The sequence below is a fragment of the Electrophorus electricus genome, chromosome 23 (assembly GCF_041902795.1).
Source record: "Electrophorus electricus isolate QZ-2024a chromosome 23, ASM4190279v1, whole genome shotgun sequence".
In the NCBI taxonomy this organism is placed as follows: Eukaryota; Metazoa; Chordata; class Actinopteri; order Gymnotiformes; family Gymnotidae; genus Electrophorus; species Electrophorus electricus.
This window is the reverse complement of record NC_137519.1, coordinates 3587501-3607500: the sequence shown is the minus strand read 5'-3', so window position 1 is coordinate 3607500 and position 20000 is coordinate 3587501. Positions and strand designations below refer to the sequence as shown.

The window sequence follows — 20000 nt, the reverse complement described above, 5'->3', positions numbered from 1 at the left end:
AGAGTGCCGTGAATAAACCCAAACAGCAAGCCAGGCAGATATAGTGAGAAACCAAGAAAAGAACACTCAGGCTTATTTGAGTTATATTTTAAGCAGCTCACTAAGCAAGTACATTTAAACAAATTAAAATTCATTGATTCCTTTGCTGGTTCCAGTCTGCCGAAGCCATTCACGTTTTTCAGCCGAACGCATCTGCCATCATAACGGGACTCCTAACCTCTGCAGCTCCCCTTCAGAAGGGAGACATCTGCCTGCTTTGTCTCCCATCATCCTCCCCGGGAAACGGGATGTGCGGCAGAGCCTCCGCGCCCTCCGCCAAAACCGTCTGCCGTGGCACAGAAATCGTCCGGTTATTCCAGTTCTCACACTTCCTCTTCATCTCCAGCCGGCGCCAAAACAAGTCTCACAGTTCCGCTAAAAAAATCCCGCCTCACCAAAAGCCTTTACGGGGGTCGATTGTGTGCGTCCCTGCTTTTTGCTGTTTTGTTGCATTTTGAACTCCGCGCAGCTGCGAGCCGTAGCTGACGCGGCGTACGGGCGATGCTCGCTCGCCGACAATAAATCAGGCCCCCGTGTGGCACGCAGAAGGGTCCGTTATCAAAAACAGCCCTACAGGAAGCCGAGTAGGTTTCCGCCGGTCAGACGGCTGCCTGAAACGAGTGATTTGTGGGCTGCAGAAGTAGGTAAAATAAAGGGGGCCGCGATCGCACCGTGATGTTCACGCACTACACAGGCAGCATCTGCCGCTAGTCTCTGTCCATAAATCCGCCATGTTTAGTATTTTTCAGATTCACGTGCATCTGTGTGTTACACAGAGGATCAGCAGGGCAGGATGTTGGGCAGATCACTAGAGAAAAAGCATGCATGCACACACACACACACACACACACACACACACACACTCAATAAAGAAGCTACCCTACACAGAAGGACATTTTAAAAAATAAAATAAAGGTTAAAATGAAACCATAGAGTAACATATTTTACGTATATTTTACATGTCTTATCATACTTTGTCCACTCAGCCTTAAAAAATACGTTTTTTTTTTTCTCCTGATTTAGAGGCTGGTGAGCTCCAACACATCCCATAATTAACCTTCAGAAGGAGCCGATAACCATCATTCTCACCGCATAGACGGATCCCATAACGCGATCAGCATCGATGTTCCTCAGCTTCACAAGGATCATTAATAACCTCATTAATTGTGGCGAGACTGATCTTTCAAACGGGAGGAACGAGGATCCACCCTACCACACCGCCTCGTTTTCGTCGAGACCCGTGCTCAGGCCTCCCCTTGGTGACGTGGTGTCTCACTGCCCGTCTAACAGCACTGTACTGACGTAGGTGGCAGCGACCGGTGGGCCTGTAGAACCCTGCTGCTTCACATTTAGCATCGCCGGAACAGGAAGTGACAAAACACAGCAGTGATGCGGGAATAAATCGGATCGCGGTCATATCCTTCGCTAATAGGACATACCCCCTCTTCCTCCCTGTTGCCGTGTCTCTGGTAAGACGGGCTCAGAGCCCGTCTTCCTGCAGAGCCCGATAAGAACTCAGAGAAGCGCTCGACCCTCAGAAAGTCCCCTGGCTACACTGCGCGACGGCTGCTTGCGACACGGCGGCTGGGGTTCCGGACAAGAATCCGGATGAACCGCGTCGCTGCCCGGCCAGTATGGTCTGGTTCTGCGTAGGGGACTCTCTAATGCAATCAACAAGAGCCAACATTCCAGCCCTGCTTCACACACACACACACACACACACACACACACATACACACACAAACACACACACACACACACACACACACACACACACACACAAGGACTGGCAGGAGAAGGCTGAGTAATCACGCCCCAGATACAGATGTTTTACTTACTAAACCTCACATAATTATCATCATAATTATTAATCAATCAGTCTCATTGATTAATCAGTCTCAAAGTTTATCAGGAATTTATTAGTTTCGATTGATCAGTATCATCAAATCAGAATCATCACATTCCCTAATTTTTAACTAAAAGAGTCACATTATTGAATTTTTGAAGGATTTAGTGAAGTGAAGGGTTAATTTGATCTTGAAGGATTTTAAACCGTGATTTCTGGCAACACCTGCAGTCCGAATGATATGAGAGACACCTTGGTGGGAATAAATGACAAATTTTTGAAACACAACTACTGCATGACACAAACAGCAGCATTCAGTATATTTTAGCGTGCGTGTGTGTGTGTATGTGTGTGTGCGCGTGCGTACGCAGAGGCCCCTGATGAAGGAGGGAGCAGGGTTTGATATCCCATGGAGAACAAAGGAAATAAATGTTGCGGAGTTTGAACAGCAGAGCAATGTGGTGGTATGTTAATGAGCTCAGCGTGTTGGTTCCAGCGTGATCTCAGAACAAAGGACAGCGCCATGGGGGAAGGCGAGATGATCGCGAGATATCATGCCTGTCTGTTAGTAAAGAGAGAGAGAGCGATCGAGAGATCGCATGCAAAGAGGACAGCACCAAAATCTCGAGTTTAAGGTTATGCAAACAAAGATGGTTTGGACATGTATAAATATATTAAAATAGTGCTTAACTATCAGAACTACATTCTTAATGAGACTGTGTTTAAATAACTATGCCCTTTAAAAATAAACCAGGGTCCTAACAGGAACCATGCCCAGATGTTCCATGTGTCACGTGCTGATTTTGAAGCCCAAAATTAGTGGAATGTCTGCCACTGGTTCTGTGGCGATGAAGCACAATGTCGTCCAGGTGTACTGGCAATTGTATGTCTAGCACCAAAATCCAGGAACGGGAGACTCGTCCGCCGTCTACCGAGAGGAAACCGATCAGCTTCATTTCAGGCCGCTCAAGCTGGCTTTAAAGATATCTGTTCTACTGTGCCCAAGCTTAATTAAAGAAATATGCTTTTCAGCTGTTTGTTGCTAATTGTCAACGTTGTGCCGATGGACGAAGGAAGAGAGAGAGAGAAAGAGATGATGGAGCCTCTGTTTGAGGACTAACCTTGCCGAAGGGAAAGGGAAAACCAGAGAAAGAACAAAGTTTTGTTGATCAAGGTATTTACGCCTGCGTTCTGTGTGCTATTGAGCACTCCCCCTTGGTTCCGCTGACGTGAGCTTGCTCTGAGCAGTGTTGGTGGTGTTGCCACCTGCTGGTTGGAATGTTACCTACACAGACTGATACAAAGAGGTACAAACAGAAACGATGCAGGATGCAGAAATCGAAACAGACAGATGGATACAGAGAGATGCAGACAGACACTGGCTGATATAGACTGATACAGATACAGACTGATACAGACAGATAGAGACTGACACCGATGGATACAGACAGATACAGACTGATATAGACAGATGCAGACTGATACAACCTGATATAGACTGATAAAGACAGATACAGACTGACACAGACTGATATGGACAGATATGGACTGACACAACCTGATATAGACTGATAAAGACAGATACAGACTGATATAGACAGATACAGACTGACATAGACTGATATGGACAGATATGGACTGATACAACCTGATATAGACTGATAAAGACAGATACAGACTGATATAGACAGATACAGACTGACACAGACTGATATGGACAGATATGGACTGATACAACCTGATATAGACTGATAAAGACAGATACAGACTGATATAGACAGATACAGACTGACACAGACTGATATGGACAGATATGGACTGATACAACCTGATATAGACTGATAAAGACAGATACAGACTGATATAGACAGATACGGACTGACACAGACTGATATGGACTGATACAACCTGATATAGACTGATAAAGACAGATACAGACTGATATAGACAGATACGGACTGACACAGACTGATATAGACAGATACGGACTGACACAGACTGATATGGACAGATATGGACTGATACAACCTGATATAGACTGATAAAGACAGATACAGACTGATATAGGCAGATACGGACACAGACCGACACAGCTATATGCTCAGAGACTGAGCAGCCTCACCCTCCTCTCCTTCGCCTCCAAAGGTTACGTCCATCAGCTCCCGTATGAAAATGTAGTATAATTAAAATAATTTGGAATATCACCAGAAATTGGAATTTCTGGACAACAACCTATTTCATTTTTGTAGAGGCCGCGGAGGCTTTGAGGGAGAGACTTTGTCAGGGACACTGTCCCGCCTGCCGAAATACGTTAACCCAAACCTGCGGGATCAGCTGCAGGGCTTACCAGCGTTACCTTCCAAAGCTCCGGTTTCCCACAGTCGTGCGTGTGCTGCTCCACCCGCTTCAGCAAGCCACACCGTGGCCAAAGCGCCGGACTCGGCGACCGAGGAAGTGCCGGGAACGTTTCCCAATGCGCGCGGCTTTCTAAGGCAGAACCCTGGCGAGCAGCACCAGCTGTTCGCACCAAGAGCTGCCCTGGGAATTGTTTTAAGCAGAACGTGTGAGAAAGACACGCTGAATTTTAAGACTCAATGAATAATTCATGCCTCTTAGCAGGAGAAATGACATCAGGAGAGTTCGCGTGGCGCGTGTGCCTCTATCTTTCTATGTGAGTGAGGAAGATGGAGTGTGTTTATGGTACACATGCACATGTATCTGTGTGTGTGTGTGTGTGTGTGTGTGTGTGTGTGTGTGTGTGGCCGGGAGGGAGGTCAAACGGACTTTTAGTTTCAAGTTTTACACACGTGCTGTAACGTTTTTCACAGGCCATTAAAGACAGAGGAGGTGGTGTCACAGAAAATGCAGAAGATTGTGTGTGTGTTTGTGTGTGTTGGGAGGTGTTTGTCTTTCTGCATGTATATCTTTTCCTCCATGTGCAGAAATAATGATATTTGAAGGGGGGAGGAGCCTAAATTCTAGCTGATAATTGGTTCATAAATGACCGGTAAAGACGCGAAGAGCAGAGCCGCATCTATTGTGCAAATGCAAGCTGCCTTCCAGGATTCTATAGTCCCCTGTTCAATTGCAAGCTGCCCTCCAGAATTCTAGTGTCCCCTGTGCAAATGCAAACTGCCCTCCAGGACTGTACAGTTCCCTGTGCAGTTGTAAGCTGCCTTCCAGGATTCTAAAGTTCCTTGTGCAGTTTGCCCCCCCCGCCATCCCCTGATGTCCTTCCTCTTCCTTAAGAACGCCGGCTGCCTTGAGCGTCTGCACTTGAGCGTCTGCATCGATTTCTGCCGGCAGAAGAGCAGCGAGCTCTCCAGCCTGCCCGGGCCTGCTGAGCGCCATCAGCTGGAGCGATCTGTGAAGAATATCTCACCTTTCTAATGCTTTCGCACTCTGATGAGACCGTAATCCGGAGCGCTCTGGCGCCAGATCCGCAGCGAACGCTCCGGAGCGGCCAGCGGTGAGGCATCCGTTTCAGCTGCGCTGTAGGATCACAGCAGATGTAGAGAACATCTGGGGGGAGGCAACATAACAAAAAACCCCACAGCCTTCAAATTAGGTCTCGCAGTGCAAAATGCACGTCTGTCAAGATTTATACTAGCTTAGCCCTACGGGGGTCGGTGCAACATTAGTGCACTTTGAGATCCGCGGAACACCCGCTCAGCGAGACGGCAGCCTCGAGGGCCGAGGAGGGTGAGTGCCAAAGACGATTGCATGATTGCATTACTTGTTCTGTACCACTTTATGAGATCACCTGCCCTCCAGAGAGAAATCCATTCATCAAGTCCTGTAGCATCCTGGCGGGACAGACTGCGGTCCGGGACAGCATCCGGAGGATGCTGGCTCTAGAGACGCTAGGCCCACGATTCCTGCCCGGTTGCAACTGCGGACATTTTTATTTATGTTACATTTTCAACATTTAACAGACGGTCATGCCCAGAGCGTTTTTACGGGAGTGCTCAAACCCTCTTCAACTGACTTGTTAATCAACCGACAAGTTGGATCAAGCGTTTAAGTGCAGGAAAGACGCTGTATCCATTCAGTTTGCTTTTGTTTGGTTTCCTGCTTTCCTCTTCCGGTTACTGGATATCAGCCAGACTGCAATGTTGAGACTGTGGGTGGTCCCTAACTGGAAAGTTCTCGGAGAGGCAGGGAGATTTGTACAAGAAGCAAAAGTGGTTGTGGCACTAAGCTCCATATGCCCCGCCCCTAAACAACAAATCTGTTCTCCAGGGGAAAAAGACAAACCAAGGCGTGTCAGACACAGTGGGGGTTGGGGCAAGCCCCCCAGACAGGAACCACACACACCACAACTATGGCTGTTGACGAGAAATCACGACTGCCTTGTGTAATCAGTGATGATACGTGACTTGGGATTCTTAATGCGATTCGTTATGAGGAGCTGGGCTGTGAATATGGGTGAGTGTGCACGTGGGTGTGTGCGGGCATGCACATGGATGTTTGTGAGTGTGTGTGTGCACACTGTAGACAGACCACAGCTTCACGCAGTAAAACTGATTAGTGGATTGTACCTGTGGAGTGCTGACTGAATGAACTCCGAGACAGAAGAAGAGGATCAGCACGCACACACACACACACACACACACACACACACACACACACACACACACACACACACAGAAGGAGTGTAAGGAAATGGGGAGAGACAGATGAGGCAGGACTGGTGTGTGGGTTTGTTAGACAGAGAGGGAAAGAATGAAAGTAGGGAGTAGAGCAGCAATAGAGCAAGGGTCACCCCGCGACCTTTTATCTGCCGCTCTGATTATAGATCCGCCACAGGGAAGCTACTTCTGTCTTGCACCACAAACAGCAATTTCTCTTATAAGTTCTCCAAAATGTCAAATAAACATACTTCATACTGCGGTACATAAACCAATTATGTGGAGAGACCTCCGTCTCTCTCTTTGTGATTGGCTGACGTTATTCTAGTACAATATGGCAAAAAAAAAAAAAACTACTAAAAATTCAATCTACATTCTTGGAATTGTGGTGCAGACATGTTCAGACTCAATACCTTTGAATTTCCCAACAATACCGCACCACACAGGAGCACACACTGTACACGTGGCATCATTTTGGCATTACCTCCACCTCTACTACACGGCAAAGGCAGGAAGCAGACAGCGTTGGCTCTTTGGCTCCTGCATTTCCTCGCCGTCATTCCGCCCGTGTTCTGTCTCACCCAGAGCCGGCGCAGTCGGAACGCTGACACTTGCCAGAAACTTCCAGAAGCTCCCCTCAAAAGTTTCTGCAGTGGGAGTTTAACTCCTCCTTCCATGTCCTCTTACTTACAACTGCTACGTGAACTCTCCTTGGTTCTCTCCATTTTTAAACGCAGCGAAGGGTAAGTGACATTTCGCTGACGGTAACGCAGTTTTACTGTTGTCCTCCGTGGCTGTCTGAACCACTGCGAGAATAAAAGCACGTCTCTCTCTGGCGTGTCCGGGTGTTTGGGTTTCTTATTTTATTTTATTTGTTTACTTTTGTGCGGGTTTAGCTCATTTACGCGTCCCTTTGCTTGAGACTGAAGTTAAGAACCTCTTTCTATTGCTCCTGAGGTCTCAAACCTCTAACACACTCTCCACCGCAAAAACAGGGGCGGACGTTGTTTTTAAGCATCCATCGGTGGTTCTACCCACCCATAGAAGGGCCGTAACCCGCCGGGCAGAGTGGGGTTAGCGTATCGTTGTTTAAAATGCAGCGAGGCCCAGACGGACAGGCGCCCTACGGCGGAGCAGGTACCCTGAAGCATTTGGCCTTGGTGGGGGAAGAAACCGCCTCATTTCAGACTCCCACTTCTTGACAGCTTTAAAAAAAAATTTTTTTATGCGAGTTACTTGATGTTTTTCCTGCAGCAGTGTGACAGCTGAGGTCTGCGTGTTGTATTTTGAAAGGGAGAGAGCGTCTGGGTAGGGTGACCTGATTTAACTAAGGCAGCGTTAAACACGGTGTCGGCGGCACGCAGTAGACTCCGCTCAAATGCGTCATTTGTTACTATAAACTACTTGTTTACCTAATTGATTAATTAACTGACTTAAAGAGCTATGGCACAGCACTCGTTAACTGCCAGAACACCCCCCTTCCCCCAAAGTGATGGGGAGATTTTTCCCTCTGGGTAATCGCATGGCCTGAGCAATATGTGCTGGTGGGATCTTTAAAGCTGGTCTAGTAGCTGCTGCAGAAGCCAGCTTGTGATTGGCAGGTCTGGGCAATGTGTTAATGAACACACTGCCTGGTGCCAGGCAACACACTTACGCATCCTCCAGTGGAATATTTGACATTATGCTTGATCTTTTAGAAGATGTCCAGCTACTCGGTCTGGAGATGCTTCGCCTGTCTTTAGGTTCATTCATTTACACGGTTTGTGGGACTTCACATCGGCTAAGAGAATCTGCTCACTTATTCAGTGTTACCTATGGCAAGCATACACAGATTGATTTTCAACTCAATCAAGTTCATATGGAGTAGAGTGTTGCCAAGTGTGGAATAACATCTCCTTCTCATCCTTCTCCTCTGTTCTTCTCTCCATGCATCTCTCCCTCTATCACTCATCCATCTTCTTCTCTTCCTGTTTCTCTTCCTCCCCATGTGATTCACACCATTATCTCTCTCTCTCTCTCTCTCGCTCTCTCTCCATCTGCACTCCTCCGTCCTGCTCCAGAGGTGTGTGATGATGGGGAGTTTCTGTGTGCCGATGGGAAGGTGTGTGTGTCCGAGAGCTGGCTCTGTGATGGCGAAGCAGACTGCCCGGATGCCTCAGATGAATCATTCTTTCAGTGTGAGTCTACCAGGTTCATACACATCTCCTCAAACAGTCCATGCTAACATACATTTGTGTTTATAAAGCCTTTTATATGTCACGTAAAAGGTTTTTATAAACATCCCATGCGAAATGTTAATATATTGGTTGGGTATATTAATGTTTATATATCGGCTGGGTAGGTGAGTCTTTTTTTTTTGTGGTTGTTCAAATAATTTGCTCATGTTTTTTATGTAAACATATGCTATCTTTAGACAGCCATCCAATGTGGGAGTTGCAGTCAAAGCAAGTCTGACATTTTGTCTCAGCTGTGATATTCATGGTGTGAAACGTTCTCCTGTGCCAAACTAGACAGTGACAACAGTGTCTACCCATTCCAGTGGGCACCTGCGAGCGCGGGGCTTCCTCAGGTTCAGGGGCGACGGGCGTAACGGCAGCAGGCGGGCAGAGGAGGAAAGTTTCTGATCTCGCCAGAGCGAGTTTTGCACCCAAAGAGAAATAACAGCAGATCACACTCATTGGGTTTTAATGAGCAGCTCGATGGATGGGCGGGGCAAGGTGGACACCACGCCCACCATATAGACACCACTTCTATTTCACTGGCTTAATTCTCATGCCTTCATTATCCAGTCAAGTTTCCCTTACAGTGGATAAATCATAATGAACTAAAGTGCTTGTCTAATGAGAGAATGCAGTGAAACTGTCCAAACATGATGTCCTTATTTGTAAAGTGCCCCCCCCCCCAGTAAAATCTCATTTTAAATGGCGTTTCCAAATATACATGACTTTTTCCAGTGACTTGTTCTATTTTAGGAAACTGGACATCTTAATTCATCCTAGCTGTTCTTATCTCTGCACTTGTGTCATGAAGTGAGACAAGGATCCAAGCACTAGGCATCAGAGGGGCAGATCCAAACAGGAAAACCAAAGGCAGAATGGAGAAAGCAAAGGTACAAAATGGAAGACAATAAGTGTGGTCACAAAGGCAAAAAGGAGATCAAAACCAGAGAGACAGAGAGACAAAAACCGCTCAGTTTGCTTAGGCAGATACAAAACTTCACCATGAGGATGCTGGAGAAGGAGTAAACCAGGAAAGACTTAAAAGACTTAAAATTCAGGAGATGGTGAGGTAGGAGTGGCTGGTTGATAGTTCCGGATAGACTGATAGATAGTGTGGCTGGTAGATGTACAAAACTTCCCCCTTGAAGGGATGTCACCCAATGTCCCAAATCTTCAATGGCAAGGCCTTTGCGGACAAAGATCTGGAAGATCAGGGTATTCCTGATGTGGGAAGGCCAGATGAGTGAGCGATCTAGGATGTCATGGGCAGGGACCCATGTCTGTTCCTCTGGGCTGTAGCCTTGCAGGTCAAGGAGGTACTGGAGTGTCCCACGGCACCTTTGTGACCCTACCAATGCCTGGACACTGAGTGATTGCGCCAGTGGTTGAGGAGGAGGGGCTGTAGTTATCAGGAAATTTGGGAAAAAACAGATTGCTGGAAGTTGAATTCGGGTTGGGAGGACTCCTGGGGTTCCTCATTTAGACGAGAGAGAGTATCTGCTTCCGTGTTCTTAGAACTGGGTCTAAGTTACCAAAAAGTTAATTTGAGTAAAAAAATTGAGAGGTAAGGCATTTCTCAAGATTCTTAGTAAGGACCAAAAAGGGATGCTTAGCACCCTCCAGTCATTGGTGCTCCTACGGGAGTCTAATAGCAAGGAGCCGTTCCCCACGTCATAGTTACATTCGAGGGGGTTGAGATCTTTACTAATAAAGGAGCAGGGGAATAGCTGCTCAGGTTGCCTAAGGACAGGAGTGACAGTGAATGCTGTTTTTAGTCTGGAGAATGTTTGATAGGCCTCGGCATTCCAGCACAAATGTGACTGATGCTTTCGCCGAGGAAGTGGCGGCAGAAGCTTGCGAAGCCCAAGAAGCATCGGGGCTCCTTAAGAGAGTGAGGAGAAGACCATTGAGCGACTACATTAGCTTGGTCATCACTCATAGTGATTTCTCCTGGTGAACGCATAAGCCAGAAAGGAAATGGATTGATGATGGAACTGCCATTTTTCTGGTTTGGTGTAGAGATGGTGCTTTCTGACTTCAGACATGGAATATGTGCTCCTGGAGGTTCTGGTAATAGATGTCCAGGTTGTCTATGAAACAATGACATATTGATCCATTTCCTTCTGGAATATGTCATCCATGAAAGACTGAAAGACGTTGGGCGAGTTGGCTAGACTGCATGGCATGACCAGGTACTCAACGTATCCCTTTGACGTTATGAATGCTGTTTTCCATTCATCGGCCCCACAGCCACTGAAGAGGTAGACGGGCAGATGAACCCTTGCTCAACCCTTCCTTCAGAAATGACCTGATCCACGGCGTCCGTCTCTGGGATGGGCAGGGGCAAGACCTTTCTGGGGGCGAATGCTGCCTAGTAAAAGATCTATGGCACGTCCATCAGGTGGACAGTGAGGGGGTGGATCAGCAGCATGGCTCCTAATTATGATTGATTGATTAATTCGAATGAATGAATACATAGACAGAGTCACAATAATCAGAGGGAACTAGATTAGCTTGATGATTTAAGGGCTATCTGTGAACATGGGTCTGATGGGAAAGGATAACCGGTTACTGAAACAAAAGGGGATCCAAGCCGTGAGATCACGGGAAGGCTAGTCTATAGATGGATTGTGTCTGGTCAGCCAGGGGGAGTCCCAGGATAAGTCGATCTCGAGTTTAGAGAATGATAAATAGGCGTATGGTTTGTGTACGCATGACCCAGTGATGACGGTGTGCATGAGAGGAATGTACCAATAAATGGACATGACCCAAGCCTAGAAGCTGGAGGTTGAGAGATTACTGAGGGCTCCAGAGGTTGGAGAAGCAGTTAGAGGTCCTTTGGATGGATAAGAAAGCCCTTGCAGCGGTCAGGAGTAGCAACATATCTCTCAGCTACGGCAGGCTGGACAACCAACTGAGAAGGAGCCGGCCGGACCCGTATTGCGGGTGGGAATGCAAGAACCTCGGCGAGTCTGTGCTGCAGGTCGGCAATAGCAGCTACCTGCTGTTCCAGGCGAGCTTGAACGCAGGTCGGATCCGCCAATGGCAAACTATTATGTCACAAAGTGAGACAAGGATCCAAGCGCTAGGCGTCAGCGGTTTTTCAATAGAAAGCGGCAGTACAAAGGGGCAGATCCAAACAGGAAAACCAAAGGCGGGCGCAGTCAGGAAGAAAAAAAACCCAGAATGGAGAAAACAAAGGTACAAAATGGCAGGCAAAAGAAGGTGGTCACAAAACCAGAGAGACAAAAACCGCTCAGTTTGCTTATCTCAGGCAGAAACAACACTTCACAATGAAGACTTGGGGAAGAGGGATTAAACAGGGAAGATAAATGGGAATAACAGGTGAAAGACATTAGAATTCAGGAGGTGATGAATGGGGTGGGCGTGGCTGGTTGATAGTTCTGGGAGTGCAGTCGCTAGATGTGACAAGTTGCTTAAACAAATATTAAAATAAAAGTGCTTTTTTTTTTGGTTTTATCATGTAGATACATGTACTTGAATTTACCTGGCTACGTAATATAGGATCAAAGGAATGGTTGCTACCGATTTGGTTCCTGAGGAGGGGCCTCGGATGTCACATCATGGCTGCAGCATGCGTAGAGTGTGCCAGGTGTGTCAAACCTCTGCACTTAGCGGCATCTGACGAGGAACAAACACCAACAAACACCCTTCCAAGCAGCCAAGAAACACAAACAAATAAATAAATAAATAAATGAATAAATAAATAAATAAACAAACCTTTCCTAACGCAAACCTTGAGTGATTGCTTAAAGTTCTGCTATTGTCGTGAGACTTCCAATACGGGCAAGCACTGCTTTGCCTGGCTCATAACTGACATTCAGAGCATCACGCAGTGAAGGTCTTAGCACACAGACCTGTGTGTACTCCAGTGGCTCTGTATAATGTAGCATAATGCTTTTCGTTTGTGTCGAGCGGGCCGGGCTTAGGCTCCGGTGATGCAAACCATCTGGTTTCAGTGCATGAAACTGTGTTTGCATTTGTGTGCATGTGGGTGTGTGCGTGTGTTCGTGCATATCTGCAGGTGTGTGTGTGTGTTTGTTCTTGTGCGTGTGCAGGTGTTCGTGCATTGTGCACATTTCCTGTATATGTTTTTTTGTGTTTGTTTCTGTGTGTGTGCGTGTGTGTGCGCGTGCGCGTGCGTGTATGTGTGTGTGTGTGTGTGTGTGTGTGTGTGTGTGTGTCCAGAGGGAGAGGGTGTGTAGCTGGTTCTGCAGAGTGTGTTGTTTAGGTGGCTGGGCTGAACAGTTTGAACAGCCTGTGTGTTACGTTTTCAGGTTCCGTTTTCTTTCATTGTGTGAACTCTCATGCTCTGCCAAGTTTGATTGGGCTCTTTGTTGGTGTGTTTGCTGGACATCAGAAAGGGCTAATGAAGGTAATTACAATAAATTATGCACAAGCACTTTCTCAATGATTTTCTCACCATGTCTCTCTCTGGCTGTCTTTCAGAGCTAAATCCATTCTGTACATTAATCTCCATGTGTTGTAGTCCCGGTGGGGGAGGGGGGTTGTCTTCCTGCTCCAAAGCTCTGATAAAAAAAAGTTCTGTTGGAAATAGGGAATGACGCCCCCATAAATGTTTCACCCCTGAATTAAACGGATCTTCAAGAGGCTCCCTGGAAAAAGTAGTTTAAGACATTTGATATGTGGTTTTAATCCAGATAATTATTAGCAGTGGCTTCATTCATATGAACTACATGGACATGCTTCCGGTCTGCGCCACTTCCTGTCATTTTCGGGTTAGCGATCTTATCTGTCCACCGTGCATCTCTGGTGCTGTTCGTATGTGAACTCTTGTGACACGCAGCCCTGGTGTGAACAGGTTCTCCGTATCTCCCAGCGGAATCGGTGCCGTTAGCATTTTAAACACGTTTCATTTTCGAGCCTCAAAAAGGTGTTGCATTTATGAGGATTAATTACTGGCTGTTAAATGAATGGAAGTCTAAGGGGCTCCGTGGTGCGATAAAGTAATGGGTGGGTGGGAGAAGGGGTGGCCATGTCGGAATGACCGCGCCATCCCTGGACCTGCGGTGGATTCCAGACAACTGGCCCAGGGGTCTGGGGTTTGCAGTTCCTTCTTAGCCGGTTAAAGGTCAAACCCACAGATTATCTCAATGCTTTTAATGTCTGCTCTCATCACCATAAAAGTGGTTTGTGCCTTTTAATGTGGGTGTGTGTGAGTGTGTGTGGTGAGGGGGTGTCTTTGGCACTTCAGAGCATCACCCCACAGGAGAGACAGCCCCACCCACTCCGGCTGTTTCATTTCAGCGTTAGTTTCTGTGATTAAGGCTGCAGTAAAAACAAAAGCCATATAAAATATTTTATATACATGTTAACATTAGAATTGACTTTTGCAGTATTGCTGCAATCACAATTGAATTGCGTGGAAATTACGAGCCTGTAATTATTTAGCAATTCAGTGCAGCCACTTAAATGCTGCCCGTTAATTGCAAAGATGCTCATTTAAATCAAGGGTGTGTGCAGGACTGCTCTTAATTTGGGCCTGATTGGGTTCTGCCTGGAGTACTCCTCTCATTTTAATCATCGATTGTCACTGCTTGACACATCCTTGAACAGAAATACAGATTTCTCCAAGGTGGTTCTCAATAGGTTTCTAAACTCAAGCATCTCACAATCAGACAGATTTGTCTTTCTGATCCCACTGTGCCCTGTGTTACATTCACTCATTCTCTCTCTCTCTCTCTCTCTCTCTCTCACACACACACACACACACACACACACACACACACACACACACACACACACACACACACACACAGAGATTCACACTTATACATGTGGTATACTGGTATAGGGTAGTTTGTGGTATTTCTCTTGGTTCTGTATTCATCTTCTTTTGGACTCTGTGCTGAGAGTTACAGGTAGTTTGTCGTCTCGGACCATCTGTGTGATTCTTAATCCCCTGCTTTGAATATTAAACCAACTAATCACAGGGAATTAGCATATCACCCATATATATTCAAATTATAATCTATTAGCACCTATAAACCAACCGATCTCAGGGCATTACCACACTATCCCTATACACGCTCATTTGGGAGGCCAGAGTGCCCGCATGGGTACAGTTCCATGTCACTGCAGTGTGTACAGTGAAGTACAGCATGCACGTGCAAAATCATTACTTCAGCAGCCTTATCCGCTGACGGAAATAAATGGGGGAAAATGTGATTTGCGGAGGTGTTTGAAGCACCACTGATGTGTGACTGAGCATTATGGGCCGCGCCTTAGCTTGGCTTATTAGCCGGAGTGCTTGGCCATGACCCAGGGAACAACGGCTTAAATTCCAGCTGACGCCTACTACTCGAGATGGCCTTGAGAAAGAGACATTGAACCCCAGGCGGCCCCAGGGAGAAGTTGAGGGGCTTGGGCCCCATCCGTGGGCCTCTAGTGCAAATCACTTTGGACAGAAACCTCACCTGAACGTACCAAGGCTGTGTCTTGAATGTCTCTCGGTGAGACACAGAAGTTCAGCGTGGCGAGGCAGCGCGAAACAGGTTTCAAAGGCCCCACGTGCATCTCCTGTATCTCCTCGATCTCGTCAAGCCCTTTAGAAAATGTGACACAAGACAAAAAAGCCGAAACAATGCTGTATAAAGTTTGTACATTGTCACCTGGCTTTTGCTTGTGGTGTCAAACCACCAGTAGCTCCTGTGAGTTCTCTCTCTCTCTCTCTCTCTCTCTCTTCTTAAGGAGGAGGAGATAGTAGTGATTAGAATGAATGACTGTCTCTGTGGTCCTAATTGCGGCTGTAAGCTCCCAGCAGCTGACTGATGCCCTAATGACAGCTGTAATTGGAGCACTAACACAGACAGCGTTAATGAAATATTCAAATGCCTTTAGTGCATCGTTAGCCACACTCTCACACTCTCTCAGTGGGCACAGGCGCAGCGTTCCTACCGCGGCACTTGGTGAAGTACTGTGCGAGGAAACGTCGATGTAATTTGCTATGGTTTCCGTCCACGGCACGCGACTGCCTGTGCTTGGCTGTTTAATACATCTGACTGAGCTCATGAACCACGCGAGCTGCATCAGGACTGTTTACTGAACCCATGAGGTTTGGGTGGTGCGTTGGTGTCGGGAAATCAAGCAGTGAATGGGAGGCAAAGTCCCGAACGCCGAGTTAAAAAGTTGTTGTGGACCTACAGAACTGTACGACCATTGTGTGAGGCTGCATATCCAGCTGGTATAATGATTATTATATTTGAAGAAAACCTGAGCATATCACTTAATTAGCTGCTTAACTGTCAGAGCTACACTAAACCCATCTGAGCATTTTTACAGGTTATTTTTATAGAACGGTATGTGTATTGGTGTGTGAGGCGGAACATAATTGGGAGTTGCTAGGCAGCCAATTTGCATTATGCACTCCAGAATGCCTCCGTGATTGGCTCGTTTATGCAAAGTGCTCTTGGCTGTTACACGCCAGTGGACGATGACGCACCAGGAGAGGGGAAGCATAGCCTCATGGTGTTAAGAGATCAGCCACTGAAGCTAGTCTCTTACTCCGCAATTCTTACTGCTGTTTTTAAAGGCCTTTGACTAAACAGTGATCTCACGGTTAAGAACGGCCTTATTGCTCAAGCAGCTGGCTGGGCTGATGGATCGTGCTTTAGAGGGTGTCTGTGTAGCAGAGCAAAAAGTAATAGAAAGCATGAGAATCTAGCAGCAAGTGGTGCAATCATGAACTGCCACCTTCTTCATTATCAAATTCTACAACTCCCTATCCTATAACAGAGACAAAGGGAGAGAGAGAGAGAGAGCGAGAGAGAGAGAGAGAGAGAGAGAGAGAGGCAAAAAGGAGGAAGAAGTGGGGTATTTTTGAACACTTCTCCCATTGGTTAGGATCCCTTTGGCTCTTTTGTTTGAGGCCAGGAAAGTGGAGCGGATCTGCAGTGGAGGCGTCCTATAGGGAGGCGCGTACGCGGGACTCCGCCCACTCCTTGACCTGGCCGGACCACCTCCGGAGACATACATGCTCTTACGGTGCCACCATCCCCTCACATCACAGTCAATGCTGTTGTGTTGGGATTTGATATCTCTTCTGTATTAATACTGAAGAATTGTCAGGGGTTGGAAGATAAAATGCCAAGTTATCCACCGTTAATTCTAGTGCAGGCATAGAAATGCTACAGTGCTCATCACCTCTGTAGAAGGTATAGCAAAGGTGCAAGCAGGTTTTTTTTTGTTTGTTTGTTTGTCTGTTTGTTTTTTAGACCATTGTAATTGGTTTAGACATGCACCTATCAGGAGCTTCAGAGTGTGGACCGATGCAGAATCACATACCTGTTTGTAAGTGGATCTGCATTCACACAGAAAATGAAGTCTATACAGTCTCATGCTCTGCAGCTCAGTTCGAATTTTGGGGAGTGATACCCAAACTCTTGTGTGGTTGTGTAATGCAGGGTTTGAGGAAGTCCTTTGATACTGTTGACCATGACGTGTGGTTGAGGTAAGAGCTATAGGTTTTGACGATATTGCTGTAAAATGGGGTGCTTCATAATTGAAAGGGTGGAAACAATAAATGGATGTAGGAGACATTCTGTCTTTCCCTGGACCTGCTAGTTGTGGGGTTCCCCAAGGAAGTAGTTTAGGGCCACTGCTTTTCATTTTATATATCATTGATTTAAAATCTATATGTTAATTTGAACCTCTTCTATATGCAGGTGCAATATTATTCTCCCATAAATATGAGAGCATTCTAGAATATGGACTGAAGAAATTTTGAAATGGCAGAATCCATTTATTTACTACAAATATAAAAAAGAATAAAATCTTCAGGTTTTAATGTAGTTGTTGGGGATATTGTACTGGGGTCGGGAAAATAGGGTTTTGGGTAGGAAAACGGTGGTTATCTTAGCGGGAGCTTTGGTTCATGCTCATTGTGGTTATGCCTTTTGCTCATGGAGGCATTTTCAAGTACATTAAAAACTTAAGTACATCTTAAAACTTCTCAAAACAAATGAGTTCTCCCTATGAGAACTTATGTGGATTTGTCTCAGTGCTTAGATGGTTAAAAGTTCATTATAGAATTGCCTTGATAGAGTTGTGCAGTGTATATTGGACTGTACCATGTCTTAAATGTATATAGGACTGTACCATGTCTTTAACGTATATAAGACTGTACCATGTTTTTAACTTATATATAAGACTGTACCATATCTTTAACATCATTTTATATGGGTGAAAGATTTTCACACGTGTTCTACCAGAAGACGATCCACAGATATGTTTCCTCCAAGTTTTAAATGTAAAGTTGGCAGCAACTGTGAGCAACATCTCAAAATGACTGACAGCTTGCGAGGATTCAGACATGCTATTATAAAATGGTTAGGTGAAGGAAGAATTGCAAGTTTATGACTAGACTTAAAATGGTTAAGGATGCCTGGGTAATATATTTGTCCAAATTAAATGATTGTATTGACAATGCTTTTGTGTTATGGTGCCATGCAAATTATGTTTCATCCGTTGCCCAGTGTGGGTGGGTATGTGTGTGTGTCTGGACTTTGTGTTTTCTGATTGTTTCTGTTTTTATTACCACTTCTGAAGTGTGCTAAATGCTGTTTTCTTGAAAAATATGAAATGGTCTAATAAAAATCAATCATCCAAATCTGCCAAACGCTGCATGAGTTCCTAAATCACTGTCTGTTTTGAATCCCGTCATGTGCTCATACTGCTGAGGCGAAACCCGCTGTTCTCATATCTAACAAAATAAAAGTCCCAGATCTTTGGTAAATTGTCCACACCAGCTGCTTCATTGTCAGGAATCGTTCCTCTGCACGACATGAGAACCTCTGTATTAGCCCTCATTTGTGATATATTTATACAATAATTTCCGCTGTCTAGGATGATGGGTCTGGGACTGAATCTTTGTTATGCTGGTGTGCGACAATGTGTTCAAAAGCATCAAATAAGACTGAATTAAATGAAACTGGCCTGAAATCACAGATACAAGCAAAGGTACTTCCTGGTAACTCCCGATATGGAAAGGCCCCCCTCCCTGTTGCTGTGAGACTGGCCTCAGTGATAGGGAGGCCTTAGTTTTAGTCATCTCATTCTTCATTTTGTTCATAGTGTTCATTCTGGAGCTTCTCTGAGGAGGTGATCTCCATCATCATGTCCTACCTACTGCAATATAACGTACCAACCGAATTGGGTGGCGTTTGTTGATTTGCGCGTAATGTAGCTTGAAAAAACACTTTGTGTGTGCGAGCGACATTCCCGCTTCCGCCTCAGTGCCCATTAGAATGACTGAACTCGCGGTTCGGCTCGCGACGGGAAACTAATGAAGAAGCAGAAATGGGCGCAAACGCCGAGTGTGAGCTTTAACATTTCAGGAAACATCCCGATTCTTATGCCATGCAGACAAATGCTTGCACTAAGGCTGTATTTAAAGGAAATGTGGCATATCTTCTCATACATGAGGTAACCTCTCTCTCTCCCTCTCTCTCTCTTTCTCTCTGTCTCTCTCCTTCTCTCTCTCTCTCCCTCTCTCTCTCTTTCTCTCTGTCTCTCTCCTTCTCTCTCTCTTTCTCTCTGTCTCTCTCCTCTCTCTCTCTCTCTCTCCCTCTCTCTCTCTTTCTCTCTGTCTCTCTCCTTCTCTCTCTCTCTCCCTCTCTCTCTCTTTTTCTCTGTCTCTCTCCTTCTCTCTCTCTTTCTCTCTGTCTCTCTCCTTCTCTCTCTCTCTCCCTCTCTCTCTCTTTCTCTCTGTCTCTCTCCTTCTCTCTCTCTTTCTCTCTGTCTCTCTCCTTCTCTCTCTCTCTCTCTCCCTCTCTCTCTCTTTCTCTCTGTCTCTCTCTCCCCCTCTTCTCTCGCTCTCTCTTTTTCCTCTCCCTCTCTCTTTCTGTCTGTCGCTAGGCCCCCAGCGACAGGCTAAGGTGACCTGTCCCCCGAACCACATACAGTGCGTTGGCACGCGCAGGTGTGTGCCGTTCTCCGGGCTGTGTGACGGCGTGGACGACTGCGAGGATGGCTACGACGAAGGCGTCCACTGCCGAGGTACCCCAGCTGCCTCCGGACCACAAATAGAAGCCAGTGGGGAGATAATTAACAGGCCTCTCCATGCCAGTCATTAGGTGTCCATGCTCTACACCTGTATCACACACCTGACCCAGCTCACGCAGCGCATCATAATTAGCTACGGAGTTCAATCAGGTGTGTTAAACTAGGCAACGCGCCAAAATGTGTCAGGGGGTAAAAACATAGAGGGTCCCCAGGAACAGAAAA

At 46.3% G+C, this 20000-nt stretch overlaps 1 protein-coding gene across 10 annotated transcripts in view; it reads left to right on the top strand.

Moving 5' to 3' along the window:
- The window catches only part of lrp1ba (low density lipoprotein receptor-related protein 1Ba), a 227484-nt gene that overhangs the window by 19229 nt on the left and 188255 nt on the right, over window positions 1-20000 (top strand). For 9 of the 10 annotated variants that reach the window (XM_081706086.1, XM_081706085.1, XM_081706080.1 and 6 more), the window contains exons 2-3: window positions 8577-8693; window positions 19632-19772. In XM_081706086.1, the coding sequence (XP_081562212.1) occupies window positions 8577-8693; window positions 19632-19772 (258 nt within the window). The remainder of the gene's footprint in view (window positions 1-8576; window positions 8694-19631; window positions 19773-20000) is intronic. The other variant, XM_081706083.1, reaches the window with a different exon arrangement.